This window comes from Bombina bombina, chromosome 4, assembly GCF_027579735.1.
Source record: "Bombina bombina isolate aBomBom1 chromosome 4, aBomBom1.pri, whole genome shotgun sequence".
NCBI classification, from domain to species: domain Eukaryota; kingdom Metazoa; phylum Chordata; class Amphibia; order Anura; family Bombinatoridae; genus Bombina; species Bombina bombina.
This window is the reverse complement of record NC_069502.1, coordinates 1,233,825,086-1,233,840,487: the sequence shown is the minus strand read 5'-3', so window position 1 is coordinate 1,233,840,487 and position 15,402 is coordinate 1,233,825,086. Positions and strand designations below refer to the sequence as shown.

Here is a 15,402-nt window from a genome sequence, read left to right as displayed (position 1 = left end):
TGGGATGTGACTGCCGTGTGCTGTACCTTCCCTGAGTGCAGACGAGTCACCTAGTTATGGTTTGTGAGTGCCGCGTGCTGTACCTTCCCTGAGTGCAGACGTGTCACCTAGTTATGGAATGTGACTGCCGTGTGCTGTACCTTCCCTAGTGCAGACGTGTCACCTAGTTATGGCATGTGACTGCCTAGTGCTGTACCTTCCCTCAGTGCAGACGTGTCACCTAGTTATGGCATGTGACTGCTGTGTGCTGTACCTTCCATGAGTGCAGACGTGTCACCTAGTTATGGGATGTGACTGCCGTGTGCTGTACCTTCCCTGAGTGCAGACGTGTCACCTAGTTATGGGATGTGACTGCCGTGTGCTGTACCTTCCCTGGGTGCAGACGTGTCACCTAGTTATGGGATGTGACTGCTGTGTGCTGTACCTTCCCTGAGTGCAGACGTGTCACCTAGTTATGGGATGTGACTGCTGTGTGCTGTACCTTCCCTGAGTGCAGACGTGTCACCTAGTTATGGGATGTGACTGCCGTGTGCTGTACCTTCCCTCAGTGCAGACGTGTCACCTAGTTATGGGATGTGACTGCTGTGTGCTGTACCTTCCCTGAGTGCAGACGTGTCACCTAGTTATGGGATGTGACTGCTGTGTGCTGTACCTTCCCTCAGTGCAGACGTGTCACCTAGTTATGGGATGTGACTGCTGTGTGCTGTACCTTCCCTGAGTGCAGACGTCTCACCTAGTTATGGGATGTGACTGCCGTGTGCTGTACCTTCCCTGAGTGCAGACGTCTCACCTAGTTATGGGATGTGACTGCTGTGTGCTGTACCTTCCTTGAGTGCAGATGTGTCACCTAGTTATGGCATTTTGACTGCTGTGTGCTGTACCTTCCTTGAGTGCAGACGTGTCACCTAGTTATGGGATGTGACTGCCGTGTGCTGTACCTTCCCTGAGTGCAGACGTGTCACCTAGTTATTCGATGTGACTGCCGTGTGCTGTACCTTCCCTGAGTGCAGACGTCTCACCTAGTTATGGGATGTGACTGCTGTGTGCTGTACCTTCCCTGAGTGCAGACGTGTCACCTAGTTATGGGATGTGACTGCTGTGTGCTGTACCTTCCCTGAGTGCAGACGTGTCACCTATTTATGGGATGTGACTGCCGTGTGCTGTACCTTCCCTGAGTGCAGACGTGTCAGTTATGGGATATGACTGCCGTGTGCTGTACCTTCCCTAGTGCAGACGTGTCAGTTATGGGATGTGACTGCCGTGTGCTGCGCCTTCCCTGAGTGCAGACGTGTCACCTAGTTATGGGATGTGACTGCCGTGTGCTGTACCTTCCCTGAGTGCAGACGTGTCAGTTATGGGATGTGACTGCCTAGTGCTGTACCTTCCCTGAGTGCAGTCGTGTCAGTTATGGGATGTGACTGCCTAGTGCTGTACCTTCCCTGGGTGCAGACGTGTCACCTAGTTATGGGATCTGACTGCCGTGTGCTGTGCCTTCCCTGAGTGCAGACGTGTCACCTAGTTATGGGATCTGACTGCCGTGTGCTGTGCCTTCCCTGAGTGCAGACGTGTCACCTAGTTATGGGATGTGACTGCCGTGTGCTGTACCTTCCCTAGTGCAGACGTGCCACCTAGTTGTGGGATGTGACTGCTGCGTGCTGTACCTTCCCTGAGTGCAGACGTGTCACCTAGTTATGGCATGTGACTGCAGTGTGCTGTACCTTCCCTCAGTGCAGACGTGTCACCTAGTTATGGGATGTGACTGCCGCGTGCTGTACCTTCCCTGAGTGCAGACGTGTCACCTAGTTATTGGATGTGACTGCCGTGTGCTGTACCTTCCTGAGTGCAGACGTGTCACCTAGTTATGGCATGTGACTGCTGTGTGCTGTACCTTCCCTGAGTGCAGACGTGTCACCTAGTTATGGTTTGTGAGTACCGCGTGCTGTACCTTCCCTGAGTGCAGACGTGTCACCTAGTTATGGGATGTGAATGCCGTGTGCTGTACCTTCCTGAGTGCAGAAGTGTCACCTAGTTATGGGATGTGACTGCCACGTGCTGTACCTTCCCTCAGTGCAGACGTGTCACCTAGTTATGGGATGTGACTGCCGCGTGCTGTACCTTCCCTCAGTGCAGACGTGTCACCTAGTTATGGGATGTGACTGCCACGTGCTGTACCTTCCCTGAGTGCAGAAGTGTCACCTAGTTATGGGATGTGACTGCCACGTGCTGTACCTTCCCTCAGTGCAGACGTGTCACCTAGTTATGGGATGTGACTGCCGCGTGCTGTACCTTCCCTGAGTGCAGACGTGTCACCTAGTTATGGCATGTGACTGCAGTGTGCTGTACCTTCCCTCAGTGCAGACGTGTCACCTAGTTATGGGATGTGAATGCCGTGTGCTGTACCTTCCCTGAGTGCAGACGTGTCAGTTATGGGATGTGACTGCCTAGTGCTGAACCTGCCCTGAGTGCAGACGTGTCACCTAGTTATGGGATGTAACTGCTGTGTGCTGTACCTTCCCTGAGTGCAGACGTGTCACCTAGTTATGGGATGTGACTGCCGTGTGCTGTACCTTCCCTGAGTGAAGTCGTGTCACCCAGTTATGGGATGTTACTGCCGTGTGCTGTACCTTCCTGAGTGCAGACGTGTCAGTTATGGGATGTGACTGCCATGTGCTGTACCTTCCCTGAGTGCAGACGTGTCACCTAGTTACGGGATGTGACTGCCGTGTGCTGTACCTTCCCTGAGTGAAGTCGTGTCACCCAGTTATGGGATGTTACTGCTGTGTGCTGTACCTTCCTGAGTGCAGACGTGTCAGTTATGGGATGTGACTGCCGTGTGCTGTACCTTCCCTGAGTGCAGACGTGTCACCTAGTTATGGGATGTGACTGCCGTGTTCTGTACCTTCCCTGAGTGAAGTCGTGTCACCTAGTTATGGGATGTTACTGCTGCGTTCTGTACCTTCCCTGAGTGCAGAAGTGTCACCTTGTTATGGGATGTGACTGCTGAGTTCTGTACCTTCCCTGGGTGCAGACGTATCACCTAGTTATGGGTTGTGAGTGCCGCGTGCTGTACCTTCCCTGGGTGCAAACGTATCACCTAGTTATGGGTTGTGAGTGCCGCGTGCTGTACCTTCCCTGGGTGCAGAAGTATCGCCTAGTTATGGCATATGACTGCTGCATTCTGTACCTTCCCTTATTGCAGTCGTGTCACCTAGTTATGTGGCGTGTGGGCCATGTGTTGAATTGTGTCACGCAGTTTCATGGAAGACTGTTGCTAGCTAGGGGCACATATAGATTCAGACATGTATACCCCTGTAGTTCAGTATATTATGTCGGTAGGTGATGCTTAGCACCTCTCAGATTATTATATATATTTTCACACATTCACTCGCTCACACATGTGTCCACACACAATCTTTTCCTTCACTCGTCTCTCCCTGTTGCTTTCTCTGTGCTGTACATAGCATTTCTGTGTCATTCATGTAGTGCAGGTGTTGTAAGTTGTTGTTTTTTTGTTTTCTTATCTCTGTGCTTTTTAGGCTTAAGTCCCCCCCCACGTGTGAAGCTTTACCTATCCCTGCCCTTGTCCAACATCACCAGAGGGAGCCCTGAATCACCCCTACCCCACAGGAGACACCAGCAGATGATACATGGCTTTGGAGAGGACACAAGTCTGCCCCTATCCTACCCAGCCCAAAGTGGGATATAAGTGGGGAGGAGCTTAGGATACTACAGCAACACAACTCATTACCCCCAGGTGGCGCTCATCAACAGATCTGGCCCTCTGTAATACAGATGACAATAAAATGATTCTCTGTCCGAATGCTGGACCCTCTAGCGAAGTGGATCACCCACCTCTTGCACCACTGCTCTGGCCTTTTGTTGTCTTATTCACCCCCTACTCCTCAGAGCTTTTGCCCTTTTCTCTCACACTTATTGGTAGACTTCTTCCTACTCTCTGTGTAAACAGGGAATACTATGCAAATGGTCTTGTGCTATTGTTACACTTAGACCACTTCACTTATGTCCCAAGTGCTAAAACTAACTCCAGACTGATGAATTCCTTTTATGTTCCTTTGGCCACTACTCTAGCAGAACGTTTAGTGCTGTATTGTTGTCGTAACAGACCTGTTCCTGGCAAGTTTATCCCAACTGTCTCCTCTCAGATCAGTGATCATTCACACACTCGTTGCATTTTACCCACCAGTAAGAGCTCTCGCCCGCAATAGGCCCCTCCCTCTGTATGACGGCAGTATCTGACAGGTGGTTAATGTCCTCTTTCATTTCTTTGTCCCTCCATGTTTTATCCTAATCACACACAGCTGTCTCCCTAACGTGGGAAAACGTACGTTTACATCTTTCCCTCCCTTGGTTCCCAATTGTAGTATGTTTCTTTCTCTATAATACATTTTTACTTTGTTCTATGTTATCCATTTATCAAATATAAAGAATATTTATATTAGGATTGTAGTTGCATATTTAAGTTATCAGCTGTCAGGCTTCTGATGTTTTCATTTTATTTACATAATTAAAGTGCGTGAATGTTTAAAGTGTGACTCTGTTCCTCAGTGTGTTTTAATGCTCACAAAGTTTCCCAGCAAAGCAGGCCATACCTTCAGGGCAGCTAGTAGCAGTAAGATTAAAATGACTGCCAACATCCCACTTTCTTGGTATATAGCATGGTTTTATAGGAAATAGATTGTTAAACTAATCTAATTACATTCTGCAAGGAAGTAAAATATAGATAAAGGGGAATCAGTTGATGTGTTATACTTGGATTTTGCAAAGGCGTTTGATACAGTGCCACATGAGAGATTAATGTACAAAAGGGACTGGGAATAGCTGAAAATGTTAGCTCATGAATAAATAACTGTATAAAAGACATAGAGCAACGAGTAGTAGTAAATGGATCATAGTCAGATTGGACAAAGGTAATCAGTAGAGTCATAGAAAGAAAATATCAGAACATGGATAGTGAAAAAGTTTTATATATATATATATATATATATATATATATATATATATATATGTAAAATCCGCCACAATAGGCAAAATATACTCTGCACTAGTACATCGTAAACCAAAAGATTAAGAGGCTAACTGTAAATAATAAACTAAAACAATAAGTTTAAATGTTTAATATGAAGTTTTGATAAGAAAATAAACAACACACTGTGGGATGCAATCCCTGATAGCACGTGAAAATACCTATAAAAATGTTCAGTCTTGACAATTTCCAAACATTGAGGCTCCAGGATCGTTATTGTCAGTAGAAGTAAGGATATTGGACCATGCTAGAAGTCTACAAGGAGGCTCCAGGATCGGTATTGGCAGTAGAAGTAAGGATATAGGACCATGTTAGAAGTCTACAAGGAGGCTCCAGGATCGGTATTGGCAGTAGAAGTAAGGATATTGGACCATGTTAGAAGTCTACAAGGAGTCTCCAGGATCGGTATTGGCAGTAGAAGTAAGGATATTGGACCATGTTAGAAGTCTACAAGGAGGTTCCAGGATCGGTTTTGGCAGTAGAAGTAAGGATATTGGACCATGTTAGAAGTCTACAAGGAGGTTCCAGGATCGGTTTTGGCAGTAGAAGTAAGGATATTGGACCATGTTAGAAGTCTCTGACGGCACATCTGAAACATCTTGTTGACAACAGGTAAAAGAAGTTGTTTCGGGTACAATCATTGGAGTTCCCCTTCTGCTTTATTAGCCTCCTTGTTTGGAAACTGTCAAGACTGAACTCCTACTTTTCAGACTGTTTTTACTATAGCACCGAAATTCAAATACCCAATCCCATTTCAAAATCAATTTTTCTGTGAGCTAAAGGTTTAAACTGTTCACAAATCAGCTTTCTCCACTTTAGCCACCTTTTGTTGTAGCTACAGCGCTGATCAGAGAACAATTCAAACCCTTAGATCACAGAAAAATTGACTTTTGAAGTGGTTGGTGGAACACTGGGTATTTCCTATCTACTTTAAAAAGTAAGTTATAGCGCATCTTCCTTACAATTTATTAAACTCCATCTAAAATATCACTAACATTCCAAATCTGATTTTGTAAAGGGGAGAGTTTACCATCACTTTAATGACTTGGAGCAAGGATAAATTAGCAACATCTCTAATTTTGCAGATGATACAAAGTTGTGTAAGGCCATTAGGTCAGAGCAGGACGACCTTGCTTTACAAGGGGATTTACAAAAATTAGAAGAATGGGCAGGCAAATGAGATTTAATAAGGGAAAATGCAAAGTTCTACATTTTGGAAGTAAAAAATAAGCAACAACCTATTATTTAAATGGAACTAGACTTAGCAAAACACAGGAGGAAAGGGATTTGGGACTAGTAATAGATAACAAGCTAAAGATGGGCGCACAATGGGCAGTGGCTTCTAAGGCTAATAAGATACTAGCATGTATTAAAAGAGGCATTGATGCAAGGGAGGAAAGCATAATTCTGTCACTATATAAATCCCAGTTAAGACCTCACCTTCAGTATGGAGTGCAGTTCTGGGGACCGATCTCAAAAAAAAGAAATTGCAGACTTAGAAAAAGTTCAGAGATGGGCCACAAAGCTAATAAGGGGAATGGAGAATTTAACTTATGAGGATAAAGCTGGAGGAAAGGAGATTTAATCTACAGCAACACAAACATTTCACTGTAAGAACAATAACAATGTGGAACTCACTACTAAAGGAGGTAGTAAATGCCAATACCTTAGATACATTTATATGATTTAGATACATTTCTTTCATGTAATTGGCAAGAGTCCATGAGCTAGTGACATATGGGATATACAATCCTACCAGGAGGGGCAAAGTTTCCCAAACCTCAAAATGCCTATAAATACACCCCTCACCACACCCACAATTCAGTTTTACAAACTGCCTCCTATGGAGGTGGTGAAGTAAGTTTGTGCTAAGATTTCTACGTTGATATGCGCTTTTCAGCATTGTTGAAGCCCAATTCCTCTCAGAGTACAGCGAATGTCAGAGGGACGTGAAGGGAGTATCACTTATTTGAATACGATGATTTCCCTAACGGGGGTCTATTTCATAGGTTCTCTGTTATCGGTCGTAGAGATTCATCTCCTACCTCCCTTTTCAGATCGACGATATACTCTCAATTTACCATTACCTCTACTAATAACTGTTTTAGTACTTGTTTGGCTATCTGATATATGTGGATGGGTGTCTTTTGGTAAGTATGTTTTTTATTACTTAAGACACCTCAGCTATGGTTGGGCACTTTATGCATTTATATAAAGTTCTAAATATATGTATTGTACTTATATTTGCCATGAGTCAGGTTCATTAATTTCCTTCTGCAGACTGTCAGTTTCATATTTGGGGAATATAATTTTTTTTTTTAAAGAAATGTATTTCTTGCAATTGCGGGTATTAGGCCCGCGGGTGCGTCAAATGCTAAACTTTATTGCGTCATTCTTGGCGCGAAAATATTTTTGGCGCGAAAAAATACATCTTGACGCAACTTCGTCATTTCCGGCGTCAAGTATGAGACCTTTCACACGATTACGTCATTAGTGACGCGAGTGTGTCATTTCCGGTTATTTTTGGCGCCAAAAAAGTTTGTTACGTTGTGCGTCATACTTGGCGCCAAACTTTTTCATTATTTCAATACCCCATGAATGTTTGCCTCTTGCTTTTTTCTCTTTCATAGGGCTATGCTATTTGCATTTTTTCCCATTCCTGAAACTGTCATATAAGGAAATAGATAATTTTGCTTTATATGTTGTTTTTTCTCTTACATTGTGCAAGATGTCTCAATCTGATCCTGTCTCAGAAGTTTCTGCTGGAACATTGCTGCCTGACATCGGTTCTACCAAAGCTATGTGCATTTGTTGTAAAATTGTAGAAATTATTTCGCCGAATGTCATTTGTAATAGTTGTCATGATAAACTTTTACATGCAGATAGTGTATCCATCAGTAATAGTACATTGCCAGTTGCAGTTCCTTCAACTTCTAATGTGCATGATATACCTGTAAATTTTAAAAAATTTGTTTCTGATTGTATCCTAAAGGCTTTGTCTGCATTTCCACCTTCTAATAAACGTAAAAGGTCTTTTAAAACTTCTCATTTAGCTGATGAAGTTTCAAATGACCAACAACATAATAATTTATCCTCTTCTGATGAGGATCTTTCTGATACAGAAGATCCTTCCTCAGACATTGACACTGACAAATCTACTTATTTATTTAAAATAGAGTATATGCGTTCTTTATTAAAAGAAGTGTTAATTACTTTGGATATTGAGGTAACCAGTCCTATTGACGTTCAGTCTAATAAACGTTTAAATGCTGTTTTTAAACCTCCTGTAGTTTCTCCAGGGGTTTTTCCTATTCCTGAGGCTATTTCTGATATGATTGGAATAAGCCAGGTACTTCTTTTATTCCTTCTTCAAGGTTTAAAAAATTGTATCCTTTACCAGCAAAATCTATAGAGTTTTGGGAAAAAATCCCCAAAGTTGATGGGGCTATTTCTACTCTTACTAAACGTACCACTATTCCTATGGAAGATAGTACTTCGTTTAAGGATCCTTAAGATAGGAAGCTTGAATCTTATCTAAGGAAGGCCTATTTATATTCAGGTCATCTTCTCAGACCTGCAATTTCTTTGGCTGATGTTGAGGCTGTATCAACTTTCTGGTTGGAAAATTTAGCGCAACAAGAATTGGATGCTGACATATCTAGCATTATTCGCTTACTGCAACATGCTAATCATTTTATTTGTGATGCCATTTTTGATATTGTCAAAATTGATGTTATATCCATGTCTTTAGCTGTATTAGCTAGAAGAGCTTTGTGGCTTAAATCTTGGAATGCTGATATGACATCTAAATCTAGATTACTATCTCTTTCTTTCCAAGGTAATAATTTATTTCTTTCTCAGTTGGATTCTATTATTTCAACTATCACTGGGGAAATGGAGTTTTTCTGCCTCAGGATAAAAAACCTAAGGGTAAATCTAAGGCTTCTAACCGTTTTCGTTCCTTTCTTCAGACTAAGGAACAAAAACTCAATACTCCCCCAAGGAATCTGCTTCCAATTGGAAGCCTTCCTCAAATTGGAATAAATCCAAGCCATTTAGGAAACCAAAGTCAGCCCCTAAGTCCGCATGAAGGTGCGGCCCTCATTCCAGCTCAGCTGGTAGGGGGCAGATTAAGGTTTTTCGAGGATATTTGGATAAAATCTGTCCGAAATCATTGGATTCAAAGCATTGTCTCCCAAGGGTATCGAATAGGATTCAGAGTAAGACCTCCTGTGAGAAGATTTTTTCTCTCACGTATCCCTGTAAATCCAGTAAAAGCTCAGGCTTTCCTGAAGTGTGCTTCAGATCTGGAGTCTTCAGGGGTAATCATGCCAGTTCCTCCTCAGGAACAAGGTTTGGGGTTTTATTCAAACCTATTAATTGTACCAAAGAAAGAAAATGTATTCAGACCAGTTCTGGATCTGAAAATTTTGAATCGTTATGTAAGAGTACCAACTTTCAAGATGGTGACTATAAGGACTATTCTGCCTTTTGTTCAGCAAGGACATTATATGTCCACAATAGACTTGCAGGATGCATACCTTCATATTCCGATTCATCCAGAACACTATCAGTTTCTGAGATTCTCTTTTCTAGACAAGCATTACCAATTTGTTGCTCTTCCATTTGGCCTAGCAACAGCTCCAAGAATCTTTTCAAAGGTTCTGGGTGCCCTACTATCTGTAATCAGAGAACAGGGTATTGCGGTGTTTCCTTATTTGGACGATATCTTGTCTTTACGTTTTGCAGAATCTCACACAAATCAACTAGTGTTGTTTCTTCGGAAACATGGTTGGAGGATCAATTTACCAAAAAGTTTCTTGATTCCTCAGACAAGGGTCACCTTTTTAGGCTTCCAGATAGATTCAGTGTCCATGACTCTGTCTCTAACAGACAAGAGACGTTTAAAATTGGTTGCAGCCTGCCGGCACCTTCAGTCTCAATTATTCCCTTCAGTGGCTATGTGCATGGAAGTTTTAGATCTCATGACTGCAGCATCGGACGCGATCCCCTTTGCTCGTTTTCACATGAGACCTCTACAGCTTTGTATGCTGAATCAATGGTGCAGGGATTATACAAAGATATCACAATTAATATCCTTGAATCCCAATGTACGACACTCTCTGACATGGTGGATAGATCACCATCGTTTAGTTCAAGGGGCTTCTTTTGTTCGGCCAACCTGGACTGTGATCACAACAGATGCAAGTCTTTCAGGTTGGGGAGCGGTTTGGGGATCTCTTACAGCACAAGGGGTTTGGAAATCTCAAGTGGTGAGATTACCAATAAATATTTTAGAACTCCGTGCAATTCTCAGAGCTCTTCAGTTTCGGCCTCTGCTAAAGAGAGAACCGTTCATTTGTTTTCAGACAGACAATATCACAACAGTGGCTTATGTCAATCATCAGGGTGGGACTCGCAGTCCTCAAGCTATGAAAGAAGTATCTCGGATACTTGTTTGGGCAGAATCCAGCTCCTGTCTAATCTCTGCGGTGCATATCCCAGGTGTAGACAATTGGGAGGCGGATTATCACAGCCGCCAGACTTTACATTCAGGGGAGTGGTCTCTCCATCCAGATGTGTTTTCTCAGATTGTTCAGATGTGGGGTCTTCCAGAGATAGATCTCATGGCCTCTCATCTAAACAAGAAACTTCCCAGATACCTGTCCAGGTCCAGGGATGTTCAGGTGGAAGCAGTGGATGCGCTGACACTTCCTTGGTGTTATCATACTGCTTACATTTTCCCGCCTCTAGTTCTCCTTCCAAGAGTGATCTCCAAAATCATCATGGAACAATCGTTTGTGTTGCTGGTGGCTCCAGCATGGCCACACCGGTTTTGGTATACGGATCTGGTTCGGATGTCCAGTACCAACTTTCAAGATGGTGACTATAAGGACTATTCTGCCTTTTGTTCAGCAAGGACATTATATGTCCACAATAGACTTGCAGGATGCATACCTTCATATTCCGATTCATCCAGAACACTATCAGTTTCTGAGATTCTCTTTTCTAGACGAGCATTAGCAATTTGTTGCTCTTCCATTTGGCCTAGCAACAGCTCCAAGAGTCTTTTCAAAGGTTCTGGGTGCCCTACTATCTGTAATCAGAGAACAGGGTATTGCGTTGTTTCCTTATTTGGACGATATCTTGGTACTAGCTCAGTCTTTACGTTCTACAGAATCTCACACAAATCAACTAGTGTTGTTTCTTCGGAAACATGGTTGGAGGATCAATTTACCAAAAAGTTTCTTGATTCCTCAGACAAGTTTCACCTTTTTAGGCTTCCAGATAGATTCAGTGTCCATGACTCTGTCTCTAAAAGACAAGAGACGTTTTAAATTGGTTGCAGCCTGCCGGCACCTTCAGTCTCAATTATTCCCTTCAGTGGCTATGTGCATGGAAGTTTTAGATCTCATGACTGCAGCATCGGATGCGATCCCCTTTGCTCGTTTTCACATGAGACCTCTACAGCTTTGTATGCTGAATCAATGGTGCAGGGATTATACAAAGATATCACAATTAATATCCTTGAATCCCAATGTACGACACTCTCTGACATGGTGGATAGATCACCATCGTTTAGTTCAAGGGGCTTCTTTTGTTCGGCCAACCTGGACTGTGATCACAACAGATGCAAGTCTTTCAGGTTGGGGAGCGGTTTGGGGATCTCTTACAGCACAAAGGGTTTGGAAATCTCAAGTGGTGAGATTACCAATAAATATTTTAGAACTCCGTGCAATTCTCAGAGCTCTTCAGTTTCGGCCTCTGCTAAAGAGAGAACCGTTCATTTGTTTTCAGACAGACAATATCACAACAGTGGCTTATGTCAATCATCAGGGTGGGACTCGCAGTCCTCAAGCTATGAAAGAAGTATCTCGGATACTTGTTTGGGCGGAATCCAGCTCCTGTCTAATCTCTGCGGTGCATATCCCAGGTGTAGACAATTGGGAGGCGGATTATCGCAGCCGCCAGACTTTACATTCAGGGGAGTGGTCTCTCCATCCAGATGTGTTTTCTCAGATTGTTCATATGTGGGGTCTTCCAGAGATAGATCTCATGGCCTCTCATCTAAACAAGAAACTTCCCAGATACCTGTCCAGGTCCAGGGATGTTCAGGCGGAAGCAGTGGATGCGCTGACACTTCCTTGGTGTTATCATACTGCTTACATTTTCCCGCCTCTAGTTCTCCTTCCAAGAGTGATCTCCAAAATCATCATGGAACAATCGTTTGTGTTGCTGGTGGCTCCAGCATGGCCACACCGGTTTTGGTATGCGGATCTGGTTCGGATGTCCAGTTGCCAGCCTTGGCCACTTCCGTTAAGGCCAGACCTACTGTCTCAAGGTCTGTTTTTCCATCAGGATCTCAAATCATTAAATTTGAAGGTATGGAAATTGAACGCTTAGTACTAAGTCATAGAGGTTACAAGCTCGTAAATCTGTCTCTAGAAAGATTTATTATAAAGTTTGGAAGACTTACATTTCATGGTGTTCTTCTCATAAATTCTCCTAGCATTCTTTGAGAATTCCTAGAATTTTACAGTTTCTTCAGGATGGTTTGGATAAGGGTTTGTCTGCAAGTTCTTTGAAAGGACAAATCTCCGCTCTTTCTGTTTTATTTCACAGAAAGATTGCTATACTTCCTGATATACACTGTTTTGTACAGGCTTTAGTTCGTATTAAGCCTGTTATTAAATCAATTTCTCCTCCTTGGAGTCTTAATTTGGTTCTGAAGGCTTTACAGGCTCCTCCATTTGAACCTATGCATTCTTTGGTCATTAAACTACTTTCTTGGAAAGTGTTGTTTCTTTTGGCCATCTCTTCTGCTAGAAGAGTTTCTTAGTTATCTGCACTTTCTTGTGAGTCTCCTTTTCTGATTTTTCATCAGGATAAGGCAGTTTTGCAGACTTCTTTTCAATTTTTACCTAAGGTTGTGAATTCTAACAATATTAGTAGAGAAATTGTTGTCCCTTCCTTGTGTCCTAATCCTAAGAATTCTTTGGAAAGATCTTTACATTCTTTGGATTTGGTAAGAGCTTTGAAATATTATGTGGAAGCTACTAAATATTTCAGAAAGACTTCCAGTCTATTTGTTTTATTTTCTGGTCCTAGGAAAGATCAGAAGACTTCTGCTATTTCCTTGGCTTCTTGGTTGAAACTTTTGATTCATCAAGCTTATTTGGAGTCGGGTCAGGCCCCTCCTCAGAGAATTAAGGCTCATTTTACTAGATCAGTCTCCACTTCGTGGGCTTTTAAGAATGAAGCTTCAGTTGATCAGATTTGCAAAGCTGCAACTTGGTCCACTTTGCATACATTCACTAAATTATACCATTTCGATGTATTTGCTTCTTCGGAAGCAGTTTTTGGTAGAAAAGTTCTTCAGGCAGCTGTTTCAGTTTGATTCTTCTGCTTTTGATTTAAGTTTTTTTCTTTCAAAAATGAAAATACTTATTTTTTTGGGTTGTGGATTAATTTTTTCAGCGGAATATGGCTGTTTTTATTTTTATTCCCTCCCTCTCTAGTGACTCTTGGGTATTGATATCCCATATGTCACTAGCTCATGGACTCTTGCCAATTACATGAAAGAAAACATAATTTATGTAAGAACTTACCTGATAAATTCATTTCTTTCATATTGGCAAGAGTCCATGAGGCCCACCCTTTTTATGGTGGTTATGATTTTTTTGTATAAAGCACAATTATTTCCAAATTTCCTTTGTTGATGCTTTTTACTCCTTTCTTTATCACCCCACTGCTTGGCTATTCGTTAAACTGAATTGTGGGTGTGGTGAGGGGTGTATTTATAGGCATTTTGAGGTTTGGGAAACTTTGCCCCTCCTGGTAGGATTGTATATCCCATACGTCACTAGCTCATGGACTCTTGCCAATATGAAAGAAATGAATTTATCAGGTAAGTTCTTACATAAATTATGTTTTCTGGCTATAAACAGAATATATGGATATGATTGCTTGTGTTAAATGGGTCATTTTTAATGGGATTAAGTTAAATTGGAGATTATTGGGTAGGCACTGTATAGGCTGAACTCAATGGACTTTTGTCGTCTTTCAACCTCATCTACTGTTACTATATTACTATGTATAGATTTGCACATTAAATGTAATGTTCCCTCCCAACTTGTTAAAGAAAATACCATGACCCTCTGAAAAATAGGATTGGTAAAGGGTTTAGTTGGTTTAGTAATATTTCTTCACTAGGAATCTCCCTACACCTATAGCATTTATGTGAAAAGGATAACATCAGAGCTTATAAAGGTACAGACCATTTCAATAGAGCATTTTATTTGCATATAAATGGACTTACAGTTCACCCCTTCGGTGACTTGAAATGAGAGCACATATACCCTGTGTGCACAATTATTAGGCAAGTTGTATTTTCTTCTACAAGATATGACGAGTCCACGGATTTCATCCTTACTTGTGGGATTTATCCTCCTGCTAACAGGAAGTGGCAAAGAGCACCACAGCAGAGCTGTATATATAGCGCCTCCCTTCCCTCCACCTCCAGTCATTCTCTTTGCCTGTGTTAGTAATAGGAAGAGGTAAAGTGAGGTGTTAGTTTTAGATTCTTCAATCAAGAATTTTTTTATTTTAAAATGTTACCGGTGAGTACTATTTTCCTCAGGGAGAAATCGTCAGTCCAACTGTGACACTTTCTATATTTAATAATGGCATAACGTGTGTGCGATAACATCAGGGGACCACATGACTTATTAAAACCGCTTCCCATGCGGTTATGGAAACAGTTTAATAATGGCATAATGATATGTGGTGTAAACACATTAGGGGACCACATAGCTTATTAAAACTGCTTCCCATGCAGTTATGGAGATAGTTTATGCAACGCCTGTGGTGGGCGGGGCCTATTTCACGCACTCAGACGCGCAGTTTCTCCTCACTAGAAGGCAGCAGGCACTAGCTCAGGTGGGGCCTAAAGTTGAAATTCAGTCATCGGATCGTTGTTGAATCAATTTTGAGTACCCTGGGGGCAGGTAGGCGCCACAGAGGTGCAGGGGCTGTTATCGTTGTTTAAAGTTTATTTACAAAATAAAAATACTTTTTACAGGGTGATTTAGCTTTTGCTCAAATAGTGCAATAATTTTTGGCAAAATTTAACTGTTTAGTATAATTTTTTAGTGCTAAAAATCGTTTTTTGTGCAGTACAGAAAAATTGTTGCGCTTTTATTATTTAAAGGCGCAGTACATTTTTTTCTAAAATGTCTTTGAATCCATAAATAAGGTTAAAAATGTCTATTGTGGCTACTGCTAGTCTGTTTAACATGTCTGAACTTGAGGAAACTCCTTGTTCTATGTGTTTAGAGGCCATTGTGGAACCCCATCTT

The 15,402-nt window shown here is 42.2% G+C and overlaps 1 protein-coding gene across 2 annotated transcripts in view; it reads left to right on the top strand.

Annotated features, from left to right (window-relative positions):
• KLC4 (kinesin light chain 4) overlaps positions 1–15,402 on the top strand; it is a 253,008-nt gene that overhangs the window by 184,260 nt on the left and 53,346 nt on the right. Inside the window, exon 13 of one of the 2 annotated variants that reach the window (XM_053712781.1) lies at positions 3,537–4,553. The exons of the other annotated variant lie outside the window; for it this stretch is intronic. Coding sequence (XP_053568756.1) covers positions 3,537–3,542 — 6 coding nt within the window. The 3' untranslated portion in view covers positions 3,543–4,553. Of the gene's footprint in view, positions 1–3,536; positions 4,554–15,402 lie in introns of those variants that run through there. 2 annotated transcript variants of the gene reach the window in all.